Source organism: Leopardus geoffroyi, chromosome B3 (assembly GCF_018350155.1).
Source record: "Leopardus geoffroyi isolate Oge1 chromosome B3, O.geoffroyi_Oge1_pat1.0, whole genome shotgun sequence".
In the NCBI taxonomy this organism is placed as follows: domain Eukaryota; kingdom Metazoa; phylum Chordata; class Mammalia; order Carnivora; family Felidae; genus Leopardus; species Leopardus geoffroyi.
The window spans coordinates 30,874,285-30,895,615 of record NC_059337.1 but is presented as its reverse complement, the minus strand read 5'-3'; the positions used below and the strand labels follow the sequence as shown (position 1 = coordinate 30,895,615).

General features: G+C 56.3%; 1 protein-coding gene and 1 long non-coding RNA gene across 2 annotated transcripts in view; both read right to left on the bottom strand.

Moving 5' to 3' along the window:
• CSPG4 (chondroitin sulfate proteoglycan 4) overlaps positions 1-15,649 on the bottom strand; it is a 41,101-nt gene extending 25,452 nt beyond the window's left edge. Inside the window, exon 1 of the mRNA XM_045449009.1 lies at positions 15,086-15,649. Within this exon, the coding sequence (XP_045304965.1) occupies positions 15,086-15,179 (94 nt within the window). The 5' untranslated portion in view covers positions 15,180-15,649. The remainder of the gene's footprint in view (positions 1-15,085) is intronic.
• A 1,463-nt stretch (positions 15,650-17,112) lies between these two features.
• On the bottom strand, positions 17,113-21,048 carry LOC123582080. Its single transcript, XR_006704182.1, has 3 exons — positions 20,528-21,048; positions 18,499-18,603; positions 17,113-17,363 (listed from the first exon to the last, which is right to left on the bottom strand). It is a non-coding gene; the product is annotated as an uncharacterized LOC123582080 (long non-coding RNA).
• Positions 21,049-21,331: the final 283 nt, after the last annotated feature.

The window sequence follows — 21,331 nt, the reverse complement described above, 5'->3', positions numbered from 1 at the left end:
GGGTGGCTGGGGGTGTGTTTTGGGTTTGCATAAGGCTGTGTGTTTGTACATGTGTGCGCGTGTGGGCTGGGAGCTGCCAGGACAGAGCAGTGATTGTGCCCAGGCCCGTCCTGCCCCTCGGCGCCGCCCGCCGTGACTTGGCTGGGCCTGGCTCCATGAAAGGGGCCGTGTGCTCCTGGAGGGTTCCTGCCCCCCCGCCGGGCGCCTGTCCATCCCTCCCAGAGGTTTGCTGAAGGTGGAACATCCCACAGCTTCCCACCCTTCCTGCCCACGGACAGGGCGCTTCTGTCTGGGCCAAGGCAGAGTGGCTCCATCTCTCTTCCTGAGACGAGGGTTGGGGGCACAGAAAGAGCCTGTCTTTCCCCCCAAGCCCCTTCTCAGACGGGGAGGTGAAGCTTGGGCCAACGTCCCCCAGCAAGCCACCCTCTGCCAGGGCGCAGGTTGTGCCGGCATCTCCTGTCTCCCTGGGGGCACTCGTAGCGTGTTTATGAATGGGGACCTGAGTCCTGCCTCTGGGGGCCCTAAGCATGAGGCTCACTTCCCTCATGATACTCTACTCTCATCTGTCAGCGGGCTCTTGGGACAAAGGGTCACCACGTGGGGAGTATCTCTGCCTATGAGGCTCCCACCGTGCTCTCCCAGGCTGGCCAGGGGCAGGGTCTCAAGCGGGGGCCCCTTTTCCAGTTCCAGGCACTGGGTGTGGGGGTTGCTGCAGACCTTGATCCTTTTGAGTCTTCAAAACCCCTGGGGCTAGCCAGACTGTCTCTCCTTTTTTCTCTCCCTAATCTCCTCCGTCTCTGTCTTGGCCACTTAGCCACCTTGCTGCCTGTCTCTGCCTCTCCCTGTCTTTCTTTGCCGTTGGCTCTTTTTCCCCTGCCTCGTGCCGGCTGTAACTGGGAGCACCACCCTTGCCCCAAGACAGTTTAGAGACTGAGGCCTGGGGCCTCTTGCCTCCCCAGCCCTGGGCCCCAACCCCCCCCCCGCCCCCCCGCAATCCTTGAGTGATGGCTTCCACAATGTCAAAGTTCTCTGCAGCTTTAGCATGCAGTAGGGTGCTTGGCTTTCTCTTTCCCGACAGACAAACGGAGGCTCCAGAGGAGAAGCAGTTTGACAGAGAAGCAGAAAGCTGGCAGTTCTTGGCCCAGACACCTGTCTGAGCCCCGCCCATGCAGGCACCCCCCCACCCCACCCCACTCCCAGGCAAGCAGTCCCTGTGTGCCCTGCTCCCAACACATTCCTGGTCGCCTGGGGGCAGCCAGGCGGCCCTACAGCCAGCATGCGTCATGGGCAGCCTCAGCAGCATTCCTGATGTCTGCTGCCGCCTGACTTTATAAGGGAGGAAGTTTGGGAGTCAGAGCTGCTGGGCAGGATGACCAGTGGGGCATGCCCAGGGCCTGGGGGCAAAGGGGGGCAGTGGGAGAGCTGGACATGTGTATGTTGGGGAGGAGTACCCAGTGGTACTGAGATGGAGCAGTAGGTGAGAGATGGTTGGGGAGAGAAGGGGGGTCCATATTCATTCATTCATTCATTCATTCATTCATTCATTCATTCTCAAATACAGCAATGCAGCCATGGAAAAGAAGAACCAATCTGGGGGAAACAGAAGGCATGAGAAAGATTTTAAAACCTTCTCCACAAAAACTGAACTCAGGGGTCCAGGCAGGCTTAAAGAAGGAGATGAAGGAGGAGAAACCAAGAGAGACACAGAAGGCTGGATGTCGGAGCAAGCCTGAGGCTGTGGACAGGAGTGAGGAGAGTGAGGCAGGGGCGCTGCCAGCCAGCTGGGGAGGGGGAGGGGTCCTGCTCTCCGGCGAAGCCAGACTTCTTCACCGTAGCTCCTTGGGGTTTGGCACCAGGTGTGCAGATCCTGTTCCAGATCCACATCCTAGGCAGGCAGGGGTGAGGCTGGGAGAGTCCTTCTGAGAAGTCAGAGGGGGGCTGTGGGGGAGTGCCCTAGGAGGGCCAAGGCAGGGATGAAGGGCTCTCTGTCTCCCCTGTGGGTGTAATGTGGGTGGCCCTGTGTGAGAGTAAGGATGGGCCAGGTGCCCTGCCCCAGCAGCTGGGCCCACCCTGAGGTCACCCAGGTCCCGCAGAACTCAGGCCAGATCCCCTCCCCTTGTGCCTCCAAGGGTTGTGCTTTTTCTTTACCAGCTTTCTGTCCCCAAGCCAGGGCACTTCTGAGGAGGCTGGGAAGGATGGAAACTTATTTAGAACCAGAGCTACAGACCCCAGGGCCAGTGGCGCTGAAGATCCCTGCACTGCCCCCTTCCATTTCAGAGCTGGGAAAGCAATGCTGTGTGCTGATACTCAGTCCCCCAGAGCATCCAAGACCTGTGCATGGTCACAGTGGGTGGCACATAGCCACGAATGTGACTGAGTGCAGGTCAGTGCCACGTATCACCGTGTATGGAGGGGAGTGTGGGGCAGGTGAGGATGTGGCGCGGCGGGTCCCGTCTGGCTCTAGATACTGGACATGACCCTTCCTGAGCATGCCTGACCCTGTGCCTACTCGGTGTCAGCCCCCACCTCAGCACGTCCCAAGGCTCAGTCCTTTCAACTGAGCTATCACCAAGCTCATTACCTCTGAGAGTAACCAGGGGGAAGGTTACAGGGAAAGACTTCAGGTCAGATCAAAGGGACAACATAACCTGCTCATGGTGGTGACAATGGGATCACAAGAGCCAAGCCCAGATGCTTACTACCTGCCAGGGCTAGCTGCCTGGGAGATGCACACACACCTGCAGACTCATAGCACTCACTGCTCTGGCTCTCCTGCCTCCCTGCTTCCAGCCTGAGAGTCCATAACCCAAGGCCACCTCAGAGGCCTGCTGACCACCTGCTCCTCTCTTACCCCACAAGCCACGCCCATAGGAACAACAGTAGTTTAGTTCAAAGTCACACGGAACTTAGACAAGTAGCTGTTCCTCTTGGCAGATAGTAGCTTCCCAGTGGAATGCGGGACACCAGGCTCTATGTGCTCACGGCAAATGGCCTCCTCATCTCAACCCTATGGAAACCTCGGCCGGGGTCAATGTGGGCCTGTTCCTCTACATTCCAAGAACTCTTGAACCACAGGACTCACTGTCAGGGCACTTGACCTTCTGTTTGGTTGCAAGGTCAAGGAGACCACGGCAGGGCAACAGTTTCCTCAGCTATTGGCTGAATCCTGACCCTGGTCCCTGGCTTCAGTGGCTCGTCCTCTAACCAAGAGCTTAGAAGCCACCCAAGCCAAGGGGTATATATATATATATATATATATATATATATATATATATACATATATATATGTATACTTATATATATATTCCTATATATATGTATATTTATATATATATTCCTATATATATATATATATATATGATATATATGTATATATGTATATATATAAACATTTCCAATTTAGGGACCTCTTCTAGAAGGTGAGTATCCCTGAACTGGTGGATTAGGCGATGCTAAACTTGGTCCATAGACACTGACAGGGGCAGGGCTGGTACCCTGGGCTCCCAGCCACATGTCCCAACCCTGGGGCCATGTGTGGCACAGAGGAAGTGGGAGGGAAAATGAGAGGTTTGCTGGAAGAAGCAGCTCAGAGTCCACCCAGGCTGGAGGGCCGGGGTGGGGAGGAAGCAGGGCCTCAATGGCATCTTTGTAGGAAGCCCGGTCGCTCCCCTAGCCTGAGGCACAGGGGGTGGGGCTGCTGTGGTATGGAGCAATTCTGAGAGGCTTTTCCTTGCCTTATACTTTTCCTCCTTGTGCAGGGAGATGGCTGGATTTCCAGGCCCTCTTCCACATCTCTTTTCCCCAGCTTTCCTGGCCCTGGGAGGGATGGGGGGGCCCTCCTCTTAGAGGGCCCAGGCTGAGGTAGGGGGTCTCGCAGGGAAGAAACAGAGCAAGGGACCCTCCTCACCTGGCATGGGGCCTGCTCAACAGCCCCTTCCCCCAACAGGGTCCCGTGAGGTAGCTCCCATTTTACCAGTGAGGAAATTAAGGCTCAAAGAGGGCACCACCTGTGCTAAGGCGTCAGGAGGAGCAGTGGCAGAGCTGGATTTGAGCCCCTGTGCTCGGGGCTCTGGAGCTGGGTGTTGCGGTATCAGGGAGGGGCATGTGCACACAGAAGCAGTGGGGGGGGGGGTTATTGTTGCGTGTGAATCGGAAGTGGGGCAGCGGGAGGAGGGTGTGAGAGCTGGCCCCTTGCCTGGGGAAGACACACTTTTTCCCTTCCTGTTTTCAGGGTCTCCTGGGGTTGGGGAGAGCGAAGAAGGGAGGGGAGAGCATTTGCTTTCCATGGTTGGCTTGGCAGCCGGCCTCTCCTGGTGTGGCTGGACGCGGGTCCGGTTCTGGGGCTGGCTGGATCAGGGAGGGCTCTTCTCCAGGGCTGGCTAAGGATGGCATGTTCCAAAAGCCAGTGATAAGTGTCGGCCATGCCCACTGGGGGTCTTAGAGGTCAGGGAAGAGGGTGGAGAGGCAAGGGCGTGCGCAAGAAGCCTGGCCCAGGGGGGCTGTGGGGCCACCCCCTCTCTTGGGCTGAATCCAGAGTCAGAAAGCATGTGGAAGCCTGTTGCTCATCTCTGAGCTCCCTTTCAGCTCTGGGATGTGAAACCATTAGGGGTAGGGCCCTTGGGGAGGTGCCTTGGGGCTTCCCCGAGCCTGGCAGACTGGGCTTGGAGACAGTGAGTGTGTGAGCTGGGAAGGGGGGTTAGCGGAAGCAATGACTGTTGGTCTGGACACAGGCCTGGACCAATTTGGCCCAGCTTGTGCTCAAGAGTCTGTGTGTCCTGGAGAAGCCACCGCTCCCTCTGCCTCAGTTGCCCTATCCGAAGGGGATAATCCCACAGGTGGAAGTCCCATGTCCAGGAGACCAGAGGAAGCAGGGGCTTGGGACGGGGACTACCTCCACCCCCCACCCCCCACTCCCCCAACACCTCCTAGCCACATGCAGCCATGCTCTCTTTGGCTTCAGTCTTCCCATCTGTGCAGCCTGGATGGGGAGCCTGACACAAACCTGGCTTGCCCAGCCCAGCTCAGCCGTTAGTGGCTGATAGAGAGGTGTGGTCACTACAGCAGGTATAGTGCAGCCACCTCTGGCCTAAGAGGCCACAAGCCCAACTCTCTGGGGCTCTGGACCCACCTGCCAATGCCCCAGAGACATCTGTACCAGACACACCCAAGCCCACCCAGCTCCAGCCAGACTCAGTGTCATCTGTTCCCAAACCTGCCGGCCTTCCAGAGAAGGCCTCACCACCCACCCACTGCTGGGTGGAAATCTGAAAGTCGTTTTGGACATTCTCCCTCCTCCTTCCCCATGTTCCAACCATCTTGCCCCCAAATTCTCTTTCAAATTCATCTCCCCCTCTTGCTCTTCTGTGCCATCCCACAAGGCAGATGGTCACCATCCCTTGTCTGGCTCAATGAAGTTCCTGCCTTGTTTTGCTAATAGCAGCCACAGTTAACCCAAACTGAAAGTCACTCTGTCATCTTCCCTTGTCTGGAAGCCTTCGATGGCTCCTCATTGCCCCACGATCAAGCCCCCACCCTAGTATGGCACTGAAGGTGCTGGGTGACCCTTCCCCAGCCCTGCCAGGTTTTCCTGGTCACCTCCCTTGAACACCCCACATGCCAGCCTCACTAGACCTTGGGCTGTTTTCCATCCACGACTGACAGGTCCCCACTCCCAGCCTTTGCGCAGGCTGGCCCTCCTGCCTGGCCAGCTCTTCTTCCCTCTCTGCCTGTGGAATGCCCTCCTGCTCCTTCGGACAGGACAGGAAGTCTTCCCCCACCCTTCCCCACAGCCCAAAGTTTCTTCTCTGCAAAGATGCTCAGCTGTGGCTTGGGGGGTTGTGCCACTGTGGACTCTCTGCTAACTCCCTGTGTCTCCGGAACAAGACTGGCTCTGCTTGGTGAAGGGAGATGGGAAGCAGGGGGAGGGGTCCAACGTGGGGAGAGGGGCAGCTGCGTTCTCTCTGGTTGAGCCAGCCGCAGGGGCTCCGTCTGCAAGCTGGCCCCAGCTCTCTCCCCCACTGTGTCTCACCTCCCGGCTTCTCTTCAGTCCTCCTCTCCCTCCAGCACTCCAGTGCCCAGGCAGGGGGCTGGACACAATGGCTGGGGCGAGGTCGGGGACTGCCCCAGCCAGGGAGTGCTTTTCTGGGCCTGTGGTGACAGAGTCTGGTGCTTGTTTTTAAAGAAAATAGCATCAGAGCCCCTATTTATAGCTGGAGGCCATAGCCACAGACAGGAGATGGCTGGGGCTGAGGCTGTGCAGGCTCCCGCTCAGGCAGGGGCTGGGGGTGGGGCCATTCCCAGGCCCCCTGCCCCCCTTTCTCAGCCTCTGAGGAAGTGCCCGTGGGATCCTGACATCCCCTATGACAGGATGACAGGGTGACAGGATGACAGGATGTAGCCTGTGCTTTGGGGTGGGGGAAGGAGAGGACTTGGGTGAGGGGATGGAAAATTTCTCTCAGGATTGGTCCCTGGGGCCCAGAGCCCCTTGTGGGAATGCGTGGAGGTGAGGGTGTGTTGTGTCTGCTGGGAAGACAAGGAAGGACCTGTTGGGGGTTGCCGGATGCAGAGCCAGTGCTCTGGGTTGCCACGGGGACGGGGATGGGTGAAGGAAAGGGAACAGAGCAGGGTCAGAGACCGAGAGACAGACACGGGGAAGAGACAGAGGGGTCGGGGAAGAGAGGCCTGTAGCTTGGCTGACACCATGTGGAGAAGGGGATAGAGAAGCCAGAAGAGACTTCAAGTGGAAGCCTCTGTGCCACAGAAAGTCTTCATGGTGCTCTGGGCAGTGTGGTCAAGGTCTGAGCTGGATCCAGTAAGGAACGGCCTGAACTAAGCATCTCTGTGCCCATCACCCCAGGAGGCCAAGCCTTGCCCACTCCCACCACTGCAGGGCCCAGGGCCTGGAGACCCTCAGTCTCAGGGTGGGAGGGCCAGACCTGTTGGAGGCTAAGAAAAGCTGTGGGGGCATGGTGGACCCCGATGGGCTTTGTCACCAAGATTCCCTGAAAGACGGTCCTGGGCTGATGAGGCAAGGTAGTGCCAGGGCCATTGGGGACAGGTCTGAACCCTGGCTTGCTAGGGGGCGGATTCCCTCAGGCCTGGAGGTGTTACTGGCAGAGGCTGCGGCCTGGGCTCACACCTGCCTCCAGCCTCTATTCGGACCCCTCCCTTGGTTGTGCCGTTGGAGGCTGTGGCGTGGCTGTAGCCTGAGGCATGTGTCATGGAGCCACGGCCACAACCAGTGACTCAGACAGTTAAAAAAAGGAGCAGCTTGGAGCGGTGACTCAACTGGCTCTGGAGGGGCTGGGTGGGTCCGGCTGGTACAAAATGGGGTGGTCTGGGTTTATTTTTGGTAGGGTGGGGCTGGGGCAAGGGGGTGGAAGATGGGAACCGGGGGTGGAGGAGGGCCGCTACCCTCATCCTGGGAGAGACCCCGCGCTTCATGCCAACTTGGGAAAATGGTTTCTAGGTGCCGGGGAGCTCAGGCAGGCTGGGCCGCCTCTCCGCCCCCCTTCCAGGCCCAGCCCACTTTGCTGTATGGCCCCAGACAAGCAGCTGGCTGTCTCTGGACAGAAGCAGAGCCCCCTGTCCTATTCTCAAGAGGTTTGAGCTCAGAATTTTACAGCTGACCTTGGGGACTGAATATTCTACCCAGAGGCCCGGAGAGGGAGAGTCTGCCCAAAGCCACACAGCAGGGCTAGGTATCCCAAGGGCTGTGGTTGCACAGCTGGCTCCGGTCCCTACAACATCTCTCCTGCCTCAAGGCTGTCAACAGTTGAAGGGACAGGCCCCCATCTGAGTACCTGACTCTGGTGGAGCTCAGCTGGGCTTCAGATGGATGGCCGGAAGCACACGGGCGCCAGATGCTGAAAGATGGAGCCTCAGCCGGGGGCGGGTGCCTGGATTCTATTAGAACATCCGGGGAGCTGGCTGAGCTGTGCCCAGTGGTCTTTTGAGAAGAGGCTATGGGGGTGAAGGCAGAGGATGCCCACACACCCGGATCTTAACCTGAGTGCCCAGCCCCTGCCCAGCCTCTTATCTAGAGTGTACCTACAGCTGGCACTCTCTGCAGCCAGTTTCCGAGACTCACTTCCTCTCACCTCCGCCAGCTCTGGTCTCACACATACACGGACTTGGGCATCACCAACACCCCCAATGGGTCCAAGCAGCTCAAGGCAGAGAGGGTCCTTCACTCCTTCAGTCTGGATTCTGTTCCTCATGATGCAGTGACTGTGCTTAAGGAGCAGTGCAACAGCCCCATGGGAGCTGTGGAAGCCATTTCACGTCACCAGGCCCTGCCTTCCACCCTGACCTCCAGAGGGGCCCCAGGCTTGGGCAGGGAGCAGGGAAAAGATGGGTGTCCAGGCTCCCCATCCTACAAAAGTTCCCGGTGCCTGCTCATTCATTCCCACCCATCTGCTCTCAGAGTCTGAGTCTCATTTGCTCATTCTTTCAACACATATTGATTGTGTTGCACCCAGGGCCAATGATCCATCTGAGGGGCTGTTAGGCTTTGGGATGGGGCTGGGAAGGGCTGTCCTGCTGCTCCTCGCAGTGGGAGAGGTGTTTGGGCCTCTGTCCAGGGAGTTGGCCGGATGCAGGACCCCCTCCCCCTTTCTGAAGGGTTCTGGGCAGACAGCAGCCGGCTGAGAGCTCCCTTGAGAACCCACCTCCCCTTTTCCATGTCACTGAGTCCCACACAGACTTGCTCACAGGGCTGCCTCATCCAATCCCCTACCCTGGAACCTTTCTCAAAAAATCCCCTTATTGCTAGGCTGCCCCTACTGCAGAAGAAAATGATAATAACAGAAAATGCAACCTCAGGAGCGGGTACCTACTAAGCATTTACTCTGGCAAAAGGCTTGAGTCCTCAACACACGTAGGAGGTAGGAATCATTTATCCCCATTTTACAGAGAAGACTGAAGCTCAGAAAGGTCAAATCACTTCCTGAGGTCATGCATCAAGTGGTAGGGCTGGAATTTGATCCTCGGCTCTCTAATACCGTGTTCCTTACCACTGTGTGCCTGTTCTCCTGCCTCCCCCAGCCCTGTAGAGGTTCCTGGAGATGAGGACTCCGAGGAGGGAGAGGTGGAGTGAGTCAGGACTGAAGGGCGGGAGAAGGCACACTCTTAGCTGCTCCAAGGCACCCAAAAAGGGTGATTTGTTCCTTCCCTGACCATGGTGGGAAGTGTGTGTGTGTGTGTGTGTGTGTGTGTGTGTGTGTGTGTGTCTGGGCCTGAGGCCGGCCTGGCCAGCCTCCAACTGCAGGAGAGCTGGGCTGGCCCCAGCTGCTGTGCACAGGGAAGGAGCAGGGAGGGGTTGGAGTCGTGGGAATCAGCATCCTGGGCCCACTGATATTTATAGCTGGCCCTTCCTGAAATGTGGGTGGGGGAGGGTTGCTCTTAGGTGGGAAAGGAAGTTGGTCTCCTCTCTCCAGCCCCCACCATCTCCCCAGAGAGCAGGCTGGCCCAGGCCAGAGGCCCTGCTTCGGCCCTGGAGTTGGGGGGTATGAATCCTGAGTTGGAGGTTTCCCCCAGGATCGCTGGCTGCAGGGTTGGATACTCTCCTTGCTAGGCCTTGAGCCTGGCTGCTGAGCAGCACTATATGGTGTGTGTGTGTGTGTGTGTGTGTGTGTGTGCACGCATGCATGTACATGTACCTATTGGGCATCGTACTGATGGAAGTCATGGACTAGGGGGCAGAAAGGCCTGTAATCCCATAGTGAAGGAGGGCAGGGCCCCAGGAAGGAGAAGACCAGGCTGTGGCCCTCAGCAATCAATGGTTGGAAAAGGTCCACAGAGGTGGAGGTGCTGGAGCTAGACCTTGAAGGATGAGGAGAAACAGAGAAGACCAGTTCCAGGGAACAGCTTGAACAAAGGTGGAGGAGTGCCAGGGATTATGGATTATTACCTGATGGCCGAGTTCATCAGCCACTCTTTGGGACACAGGATGACACTGAATGCCGAGGCTGATATATCGGAGGGGGAGGGAGGGCACAGCAGGTGTCTTTGGGCCTCTACAGGATGCTCAGGAATGTCCCGTTTGTTTCTAGGAACAGCAGGAATGGGATGTTGGGGCAGCAGAGGCCAGTCCCCATCCGTGGCTGGGAGAAAGCTGGGATTGTGTTCTGCTCCCTGCCTTCAGGCCCCCAGACCTGTTCCATCTGGGAAAGGACATCTTCCAGGGGCCCTTGGTATCCGTTTTGATATGGATTCTTTGAAAGCCAAGAAGTTCTTCCTTCTATCTGACCTGAGTCTCCCCTGCTCTCAGTATGTTTCAACTCAAAGCAATTCCTTGGTTTTCAAGTCTTTTTTTCCATTTTTTTAAAAAGCCACAGAACACTTTGCCAAAACCACATCCTACACAAAACCCAAATCTGTAAACATGCTCATGGAGCTGCTATGCGTGAATTGGGGTGGGGCCGGCTTTCCACATTCCCGGGCTTAGCTACCTCTGAATGTAAAGCCCGGAACACCTTGGGCATAGTCTGAAAACCCCTGGTTGACTCAGTGATCAATATGCCCTTCTGTGGGCTCAGTCCTGTGTGGAGCAAGGCAGTGGATACCCCTGGTCTGCCTGCAGGAAGGTCCTGTGGCAAGGCCACCACCCAAAACAGGATACAAGGACACGGGGCAGGGAGGCTAGCCCCCACCCTGCTAAGACTTGGTATGTGATTCTGAGAAAGTAGCCTCCCCTCCCTGGGCCCCAGTTTCCTTACGAACCATGGGGGGGACTCATCTGGGGTGGGGAACCCCTGTAGTAAGGCCTGGGGGGGGAGGCAGCTCACTGACCCACCATGACTAGTAAGCCATGAGGGAGACACACACTGAAATGGATTAGCACGAGCCGTGGCCGGAGGCCTGGCTCAAGCACATCGGAGCCACCAGAGCTGGCTCCACCACAGGCTGGGAATGGCTGGGTCTGGGCAGCAGCTCGGCGGGAGGAAGGAATGGTCAACAGGACAGGCACTGTTCAGAGCTTGGGGAGCCATGCCACCAGGCCACCTTGATGGCAGCCCTCAGTGCTGCTGCCCTACATCTGAGGCGATCATGGCTTCATTTGCCACCGCAACCCTCAAGGGGGGTAGGGGACTTTCCTGAAGAGGATCTGCTTATGCTGTGACAAAGCAGTGAGGGTCCGGAGAGGTGGGGTATAGCGACACAGGAGCTGTTTCTCCCTTGAAGACCTGTCTCTCTTCCCTACTGGGGGGGGGCGGTGCCTGGGCCCACTGCTGGGTGACTACCTTCCTGGCCCGATCTGGGCTGTTGTTGAGTGGTAACACTGTGGCCTGTGTGTCCAGAGAGTTGCCTAAGGCCGGGCCCTGCATTTCTGTGAGCCTCAGTTTCCTCATCTATAAAATGGGAATGTTTCTTGACTTGCAGCGCTGCTGTGAGGCTGCGGCCCAACATGGTTAGTGTCCCCCATGGGATGTCTCTGGAGGTAGGGGCCCAATTGTAAGATGGCTCCACCCTCTCCCTTGTTGGGAATGATGCGCCCTTCTGAGAAGCCAAGAGAGCTAGGAGCCCCTACCCTGGGGAGAATCCAAGTACAAAGTTGTTCACACAAACCCAGCTCATTCTAAAATCACTCACGTACGTTGAGTAATAATGATAATGTAGTACTTTTGAAACTGGACATATGCTGGGGCAGGGAGTACAGTGGAGGCAAGAGGGGAGCAGGGTGGGGTCAGGAGTTGGGGAGAGGCTGTGAAGGAGCAGAGGGACCAGCAGGGGAGCAGGCTCGAGTCCTGGAGGAAGGCTCCTTGTTCATTCGTTCCTGGCACTGAGTAGGAGCCACAGCACAGCACGGCACCCCCTGCCCCCCTCCTGTCCTCGCCTCCTCATCCCGGGCACTGCCCAGCCCAGGGCTGTGAGTGAGCTGGCTGTGGACGTAGTTGTGCATACTCACGTGCACACCCACATCTGTGTGCGCCAGTGAGTGTGTACGTCAGGGCTATTTCCAACTCCCCCTCCCCTGCCTGCCCCCTCCTGGGCAGCTCGCCCAGTTCCCAGAAGCAGCCTATACGCTTCCTTTGAAAGCTCCACGCACAGCCTGCTCCCCTCCTGCAGTCACTGCCAGCCGCCTGGCCCACCTGGCAGCCCCCTCCACAGCCGCCGGGCAGGCAGCACTGAAAGACCCTTCTTGTCCTGCCCTGGAGGGCAGGCGAACGTTGGGTGAGGGGTGGCTCAGTTATACTTGGTTCTTGAACAGCTTTTCCAGAGTCTGGGTGGCCCGGGCCAAGGGCCTGGCCTCTGCCCTGCCCCAGAGGTCCCAGGGGCAGTGAACTCACCTGCGCATACACACACACACACACACACACACACACACACACACACACACACATGCTCGTGTGCCTCAGAGGCTGTCTCCAGTACCACTGGTACCCCCGAGGATCCCTAGAGGCAGAAGAATCTACCCTGATTCAATTCCTTGCACTTGATGCCTCTGTGGCCCTGTTCTCTAAGCTGCCCCCGTCAGTTCAGAGTCCTCACGCGGGGAATGCAGAACCCTCCTTACCAGGAACTCCTGCCCCACCCAGTCCGACTTCAACCTTCTGTCTTTCACCTTCTGTCTTTCAAAGTCAGCTGTGCCAGCCAGGTAAGAGGTATGGGGGCCACTGGCCCCGCGGGCTCTGTGTTCACTCTGACCTCTCAGTTTTACTCATGCTGTTCCTCTGACTGGAATGCCATCTCCACATCAGCTCAAACCCAATCTCCTGCACTGCTTGTCCCTCTGCTGAAGGCCTCCCATAGGGCTCGGAAGGAGCTGGACACCACACCTATCATCCACACTGTGTCAGCATGGCTCTAGCCTAAGGTCCCACGCAGGTGGGGAGCTCCCTCAGAGCAGGGATGGGGGCTCTTCCTGGGCTGCCAGGATTCTCTGTGGGACCTAGAACACTTTGCTCCCTTTCAGGGGTCTGAGTTTCCCAGTCTGTACCATTGGAAGTTTGGCCCAGATGGTCTCCAATGGGGCTTGATTCCCAGGCCTCATGGCCTAGGTGCTCTGGAATGTTGATGAACGTAGGGAAAACATCCCAGTGCGCCTCACTCTGATACCTGAGACCTCGAGGGCCTTTGGGCTTGGGGTTTCCAGTAAGGATGGGAGTGATGCCTTCCTCAGGTAGGGGGGCTGATCCTACCAGGAGAGGGAAGTAAGGCAGGCATGGTGACAGAGATGGGGTTATTGAAGGGGAATCTGCCTGGGAGTGGGGGAGAAGATTCCAGCCCTCCTGCCCCCTCCCCACTTCCAAATTCTTCCTAAAGGTAGGGATTGGCTTAACATTATAAAACCCCACTGGTGCCATGCCACTTTTCTGCTCTAAAATCTTCATCGGTTCCCTGTTGCCAACAGAACATAGGCTGTGGGCCGTATTCTGCCATTTAAGGATTCTGTGCCCCAGTCCAATGGCTCTTCCTGGCTTGTGCTCAAAATATGCCTTCTAACCAGGCTGCTGGTCTTCCTATCTCAACATGATCTGCTCATATCCACCTCAGTGCCTTAGCTCAGGCGGAGCTCCTGCCTAGAATACTGACCCCCTTCCCATCCTCCGAGCCTTGGCTCAAGGATCACCCTAGGCCCTGCCCCAGCTTGCCTGTCAATTTCTCTTCCCCATACTCTTCATCTGGATCTTTGCAGACATGATAGGATCTGCTGTTTGAGTTTTAATTTGCTTTTCTGTCTCCTGAAAGAGTTCAAGTTTAGCCTATCCATTTCTGTGTACTCCTCATTGCCCAGCACCATGCTTGTATGTTTTTGTTGCTGAGAAGGTATTTGAGAATGGCTCTCGGTTGAAGCCCAAGGAGATGGGGGTGCTGGAATCTCTTGGCTGGAGTCTGCAGGTTGGATAAGCACCCTTCTCCAGTCACCTCAGATGGCCCCTTCCCCCCTCTCCAGAGGCCCAGCCCATCACCCAGACCCCGAGACTTTGAAGGAGGGGGTCCCTGGGAACAGAAGCAAGGAGCCTGGGGATCTAGCTCTGACTCAGCCCCTCCCCTGACTCATTTCCCCTTTGGGTACCTCGTGATGCTGTCCATTAGAGCTGGCTTCCCTATGTGATGGGGAGCAGGGTGTGGCCTGGACCCCTGGAAGGGAGATTCAGGCCCTTCTGTTCAAAGTTGCTTTTGGGAATGGTCCTGAAAGATGTAGGCTGAAGCACTACATACATGAGTATGATTCATACATGGGTAGTAATGACTGATAGGCCCCGAGGCCACAGTTCTTATGGCCTTACCTCAAGGAGAATGCTGTGATCGCGGACTTCTGGCATTTAACAGAAAGGACATGCACCCTAGTGCCTCTCAGAAGGTGAACTGCCACTCAGTCTCTGCTGGGGTCAAGCACCAATGGTGGGGACAGGGAAATGTGGTGGGGGTTGCCCAGGGCTGTCTGAGGGACGAGCTCCTGCCGGGGTGCAGGATATCTGAGGGGCTCTAGGAGGCTGAGCCTGTCACTAACCAGGCCTTCTGAGTTAGGAGAGTGGGGAGAGGAGACAGGAGCTAGAGAGGAGAGCAGGAGGAAGGTGGTGAAGAGGCCGTACAGTCAAATGCACCTGGGGCTGAGCAGGGTCCCAGAGTGGTTGGAGGAGACCAGAGGAAGCGGCAGGCGGGAGAGACTGAGGTACATGTGGGACCCCATGGAGGGTGGGGCAGGGTGGCTCCCTGCCCATTTCTCACCATTCCTGGCCTGGACTGCTGAGGCTGGGGTACTGGCTTCTTGCTGTCGCTGAGTGTCCTGTGGGCACCAGTGCCGTCACCAAAAGCCTGCTGGGCTCAGGGAGCCCAGACAGCATTGGGCAGCCCCACTGGGTGTAGCGGACTATCCTGCACGGAGGCCACACCCTAGGCCGACCGACCGGGGCCAGCCTCAGACAGCCAGAGCCCACAGAAGCCTCAAGATGGAGAGCTATCACGGGGGGATCTTGCTTCTACCCCGGACTGGAACTCCCAGAGAGCCCAGCCGGGAATGGCAGGAGCTTGTCTCCCAGTGGGGGCTACTTCTGGGCCCTCTTGTCCCATTTTTCTACCTCAGGAGCCCCCCACAGCTCTGGCAGTCTGGGTTGAGGGTCTCAGGCCCCTTACTCACCTGCGGATGAAGGTCTGGCCAACATGACCAGGGTCAAAGCCACGGCCAGGGCCAGGGCAGGGGCTGGAGGCGGAGGCTGCTGGCTGGAGCTCATCGCGGCCCGGCTATGCAGCAGGATTTGCGAGGAGGAGCCGAGCAGAGTGGCAGTAGGGAGCCCGGACACCGAAGGCGCCAAGGCGCGGGCTGAGACAAGGCTGCTCTACGCCGCGGGCTGGGGCTCTGGAGCTGCCGCGCCGCCACCGCCTTAGTTAACTCCGGGGGCGGGGCAGGCGCCGACCCGCGCTCCGGTTTCAGGCTGGGGCTCCCCCGTTGGCCCCCCTCACCCCCGACTTTCTTAAAGGGCCCGTGCTGGGCTGCCTCCTCCCCGGGCAGGGGTGAGAGGACCCTTACAGCTCCGTTAGACCCAGGCTCCACCCTGGAGTTTTGGAACAAAGTCGCAGAGGAGCCTAGATCCAAGCCCTCCCTGAGCTCTGACCCAAGGGCTCCAGGAGACCCCCTCTGGGAGGAGACCTGAGCTGGGCAAGCCCCCTCACCTACCTCACTTGTCTCTCTCCTGCCCTGCAGGGATTGGTGTGTGTGTGTGTGTGTGTGTGTGTCTGTGTGTGTCTGTGTGTGTCTGCTTCAGGCCTACGAGGACAGCTGTCTACCACTACAGAGACTGCTTTGGGGCTGCTTTCTCTGAGGCCTCCTCGGGTCTTCATTTGGACAGAGAGGCACTGGTCTGAGGTTCTGCACTGCTCTGTGTCCTCTGGCATTGTGACCTTGACAGTCTCTGCCCTGCAGAGCCTCCACTTCCCAGCCTGTAAAGGAGAGATGTTCTAGACTCTCCCACAAGGCAGGAGGGATTCTCAATCCCACAGTATCATTTGCTTCAAAATAACCCTGTGAGGTGAGTGAGAACCACTCCCCCCACCCCTCATTTTATGGAGGAGAAAACTGTGGCTCAGAGCCGGAAGTGGTTCTTACAAGGCCCGAGGGGGAGTGTAGGTCCCTGGCCCTTTGGGACTAGAACCCCGGGCATCCTAACACCTGAATGCAGGTGTCTCAACTTCCTGGGGCTGACTCCTGGAAATCTGGCCCCGGATTTAGCTCCCACCTAAAAGCTTTTGAGCCCTGCTCCTCTTGGCTCCCCCGCCAGGCAACAACATCAGTCTTGTCCCAAACCACAGGAGAGAGGGCACTCCTGAGACAGAACGTCCAACCCCGGAGACTCTGCCCACTCTCTGCCTGGCCCCAGCATCTGCATCGCCTGGCCTCAGCTTCTCTGTCCAGCAGATGGGTGGAAGAGTGCCCCAGAGCGCTGTCCCCTCCCTTCTCTCAACAGAATCCTTCTTTCACACCTGCCTGCTCTAGCCCGCTCCCACCCCCACCCCACCAGCACTCTCTTCCCAGCTCCTCCCCACCTTTAAACATTTCTTATTAAAAAAATTATAAATTATATATTATAATGTATATTATATGTATAAATATTATATATTATATTAGTTTCAGATGTACACCATAGTGGTATATATATATTACAAAAGGCTCACCACAATGAGTATAGTTACCATCTGTCATCAAAGTTATAACAATATTATCGACTATTCCCTGTGCTGTTCTTTTCATCCCTGTGATGTATTTATTTTATAACTGGAAGTTTATACCTCTTAATCCCCTTCCTATTTTGCACCCCCCCCCCCGACAATTGCCAGTTTGTTCTCTGTATTTATGACTGTGCTTCTGTTATTGTTTGTTTGTTCATTTGTTTTTTATTTTTATTTTTATTTTATGTATTTATTTTGAGAGAGAGAGAGAGTGCGCATTTGAGCTGGGGAGGGGCAGAGAAAGAGAGAGAGAGAGAGAGAGAGAGAGAGAATCTTAAGCAGTCTCCACGCTCAGTGTGGAGCCCGCCTACAGGCTTGATCTCACAACCATGAGATCATGACCCGAGCTGAAATCAAGAGTTGGACGCTTAACCGACTGAACCACCCAGGCGCTCCTGTTTTGTTTTTTAGATTCCACATATAAGTGAAACCATCCTGTACTTGACTTTGTATGACTTATTTCATTTAGCATCATACCCTCTAACTCCATTCATGTCGTTGCAAAGGGCAAGGTTTTGCTCTTTTCATTTTATGGCTGAGTAATGTTGCTTTGTACATATACACAACATCTTTATCCATCCATCTGCCGATGGACACGGGGCTGCTTCCATATCTTGGCTGTTGTAAATAATGCTGCTGTGACCAGAGGGGTGCATGTAACCTTTGGAATTGGTGTTTCTGATTTCTTCTTCCTGGAAGTGGAAATATTGGATCATATGGTACTTCTAATTTTAGTTTTTTGAGGAAACTCCACACCGTTTTTCAGAGTGTCCAAGCCCTCTCTTTCACTAGTGACTGTCCTCCCAAGTATAATGACACTTCATAATTTGCAACAAAATTGAGCCCCATTTTGCAGATGAGGAAACTGAGTTTGACAGACATTAAGGGGCTTGAGCAAGTCTACACAGCTGCGAAGATGTGGAACCAGGTCTTTGACCCCAAGCCCAGTGGTCTTAACCACCACAGCGTAGTGTGATGGTGTGGTGTCTGTGTGGTGTTTGTAAATGCTGATGTTGGACCTAGGCCCTGAGTTCGAATCTCAGCTCTCCTACTTAGCTGTCCAACCTTGAACAAGTTGCTTCACCTCTCCTGTGACTCGGTTTTTTCCTTTGTAGAGTTGGGTCAGTGAGGATTCCGTGCACTGGTGTACCTCATGTGCCTAGCCCGGGGCGTGGCGTGCAGCAGACGTTCCATAGACACTTGTCCTTTCTCTTCCTTCTCTGTAGTCCTCACGTCCTTCTGCCCCTCACAGTTTGTACACAGCTTCATACCTGTTGCCTCCCTTGATGAAAAGTCAGCCCCTTGAGGGCTGAACTTTCCCCACCAGAGGCGACTGCATACAGTGGGTGCTCAATAAATGTGCACTGGGGTTGGCTAAGAAGCCAGTGCTGCTGTTTTGTGGGGATTTTGGCAAACCGAAGGACTCCCATCTGGTTCACCCTAGGAGGCCTGGGGCGGGGCTGTGCTCAGCTGGTCTCAGTGGCAGTAAAGCCATTGATTCACAACTTGTCCCTGTTTTTCCTTCTCCCCAAGTCAGCAAGGCACCTGGTCCTTGTGAGGGGTTAATTACTGGCCAAGTGCGGGCCTAGGGTTGGGGGTGCTGCTGGGAAAACTGTGCTTGGAGGAAAAGAGTTTTTTTTTTTAGGAGTGAAAGAAGAAGGGAAGAGAAGGCCTCTGCTTCTTTATGAATCAAAAAACTTGGGTGGAGATTTCTACCCACCCCATCTGCCCTCCCCTTCCCTCCCCCCCTTCCTTCCCCCCCCTCCTCCCTTCCTTCCCCCTTCCCATCTTCTCTCATCTCCCCGAATCCCACCCACGCAGACTTACCCACCACTACCGGGAGTATGTCTGTGGAGCCTCCAGACGAGTTCCCGCCCACAGCTGAGGTTCAAGTCAGGATTAGGTCGCAGCCTCCCCCTGCCTCGTTGCTAGCTAGGGAGAGAAACACAGGCCTGGAAAAATAATGGCAACGAGCACAGCAGTACTAACCCGCACTTGCTTGTCTGCTGGGGCTTCCCAGTTTACAAAACATTCACCTGATCTCTTGACAACCCTGGGAAGTATGCGTGTTGGAGGATAGCGTTCCCTTTGCGCTGATGAGAAAACTGAGGCTCTAGTGGAGATACAGGATGCTGGGGCTCCTGCACACAAAGCTTGGCCTTTGTTTAGCCTGTAGCCCAGGGCTGGAACCCTGGATAGGTGCTGAGCGACATCATGCCAGCAGATTGGCAGAAAGTTGAGGCCCCATGTTGCTTTGGAACTGATCTCTGACCACCTCCTGCTGTCTCAAGAGCAAAGGCTGTTGGACCCGGCAGTGCCTGCTTCTCATTTGTCCCCTCCCTGGCCTCCTCAGCAGGCCTCCCTGGGACCCTGAAGGCCAGGTCCTGAGCAGAACTGACCAGGACCCACCTATGTCACGAAGTTCTCTGGTGTGGGCTGGCCAGGTGCCCTCGGTGACCGTCTCTGAGTGCCCCTGCCTTCCCGGCCATATCTCAACTTCCTCCAGGAAGCCCTCCCAGTCCTTTCTGCCTTTCCACAAACTCCCTGGAGTAGTGATCTCTTCTCCTGGTGCCTCCCAGGGCATCCCTAGCCTGGTCAGGAGGTGTTACTCAATGCCTCCCTTTCCCCTAGACTGACTTCTTCTCAGCAAAGTACTGCACAACACTTGGGGCAGGGGAGGGGAAAACCCAGAACACTCTCAAAGAATGAAAAAGGATGCCCACACCTCAGGTGAAGGAGGATTCAAAGTGTTCTGAAGCTTCAGAGACCTGTGGCATGTGCTGCCTCAGTTTCTCCAAGTGATCTGCCTCTGGGAGAACAAGACAACAGAAAGCCCAGCTTCACCTACTTCCCTACCAGCAGAGTTCAGCTAAGACGCTGGACACGTACTCCTGGTCACTCTCACCCTCAATGATTCTTGGACTCAGTGCCGGCTCTGGCAGCAGCTATGGCTTGGTCCTGCCCCTGGCCAACGCCTGGCAGTCTGAGCGCCTCTGTGTTTTGCACTCTGACCACATGGGCTCCACCCAGGGAACCTGTGGCCGAAGCCAGTGTGCTGGTAAATGGTGGGTACTTATGCCCCAGATGGAGTGGTGTGTGCACTGGGGTGTACTCCAGCTGCCCAGGTCCTGCCCTCAGGGAATTGGCCTTCTGCCATGAAGGACACAGAACCCAGGCCACTACTGCACAAGGGGACACAAGCTTTTGGCCCCAGTTCCATGGCCCTGCAGTCTCATGGCCAGGGGCTCCCAGGCCTGGGCTTCTGACCCGGGCCTCTGCTGGGAGTGGTCTTGCTTCTGTTCCTGGCTGGAGGCATCCATGGGGCTCCTGTAAGTGCAGGCAGCCTGGCTCAGGAGGGGCGGGGCAGCTACTCCCAACAATTACACAATTCAGGAGCTCAGAAGTTGTGTTTGCTGTCTTCAGGAGCCAGCTGCAATTGGGAAGCTAGTGGCAAGGCTTTGCTCTGATCGGGGGCAGGCTTTGAGCCACACCCATACCCTGCAGGGGAGACAGGGGTGAGGGGTGGTGCAGGATCCCCTCAGAGCCTCTGGTCCAAGGGGCAGGACTCATTTTCCACACCGTGTCCACAAAAGCTTGTGGCTTCAGTGGCTATGAGCAGCTGGCCACAGCTGACTCCCCTGGGGTCGTGCTATTTCTAAATGTTGGTTCATGCTATTAACCCCTGCTGTGCTCCACCAGCAGACATCGGCAGCCTGCAGAGAGTACGTCTGGGAGGGGAGGAAGGAAGAATCCTTGTCTGGATGGAAACTTTGTGAACATACTTGCTCTGAGTCTAGCACGGGGCAGGCGACTTTGGGGGTTAGGGCAGGGCTCCTAAAAGAGGGATGTAAAATACCTGCTCAGGACGGAAATGAAGCTTGTGATGGGCGTTAGGAGACATGGGTCTGAGCTGGCGGTTGGGCAGGGCAGTGGAAAGAATGTCGGGTCAGGAGCCAGAGGTCCAGTTCTGCCAAGCCTTTTCTCTGTGGCCTCAGGTGAGTCACTTCGTGTCTCTGCACCTCTTCTCTCGTCTGTACGTTGTAGAACCGCCATGGTGCTTGCACGATGTTTTCCAGCAGAGATGCTGGCGCTTTATAAACCACGAAGGGCAGTGCCTGGTGGTTATGATGACGGCAACCGTTGATGCCAGGGTCCTACTCTCTGAGCGACTCCCAGGTGTCCCTTGAAGGAAAGGCAAGATGGACAGCCAAGAGACAGCCAGAGCACGCTGGCAGAGCTGTCTTCAGCCTGTGTGGGGCTCAGTGAGGATGCCGCCCTACATGAGAACACCGAAGTTCAGCCCCTACTGACCCCATTGGCTCGCCCTCCTTGTACAGTGAAATCCTGTAGTAGCCAGCCTCCAAGATGGCCCTCTGTCAATCCTGTAGTAGCCAGCCTCCAAGATGGCCCACCTTCTGGCATTTGCACCTTTGTTTAGCCACCTCCCACTAAGGGACTGCAGCAGTGACTGAGTGTGACTCCCAAGGTGAGGTCATAAAAGACATGGCAGCTTCTGCCTTGCTCTCTTCTGACTGCTTGCTCTGCGTGCCAGCCACCATGACCTGAGGAGCCCGTGGGGGGCCCATGTGGAGAAGAACTCTGGCCTTTGGCCAACAGCCGGGACCAGTTCACCACTCATGTGAGCGAGCCATCTTGGAAA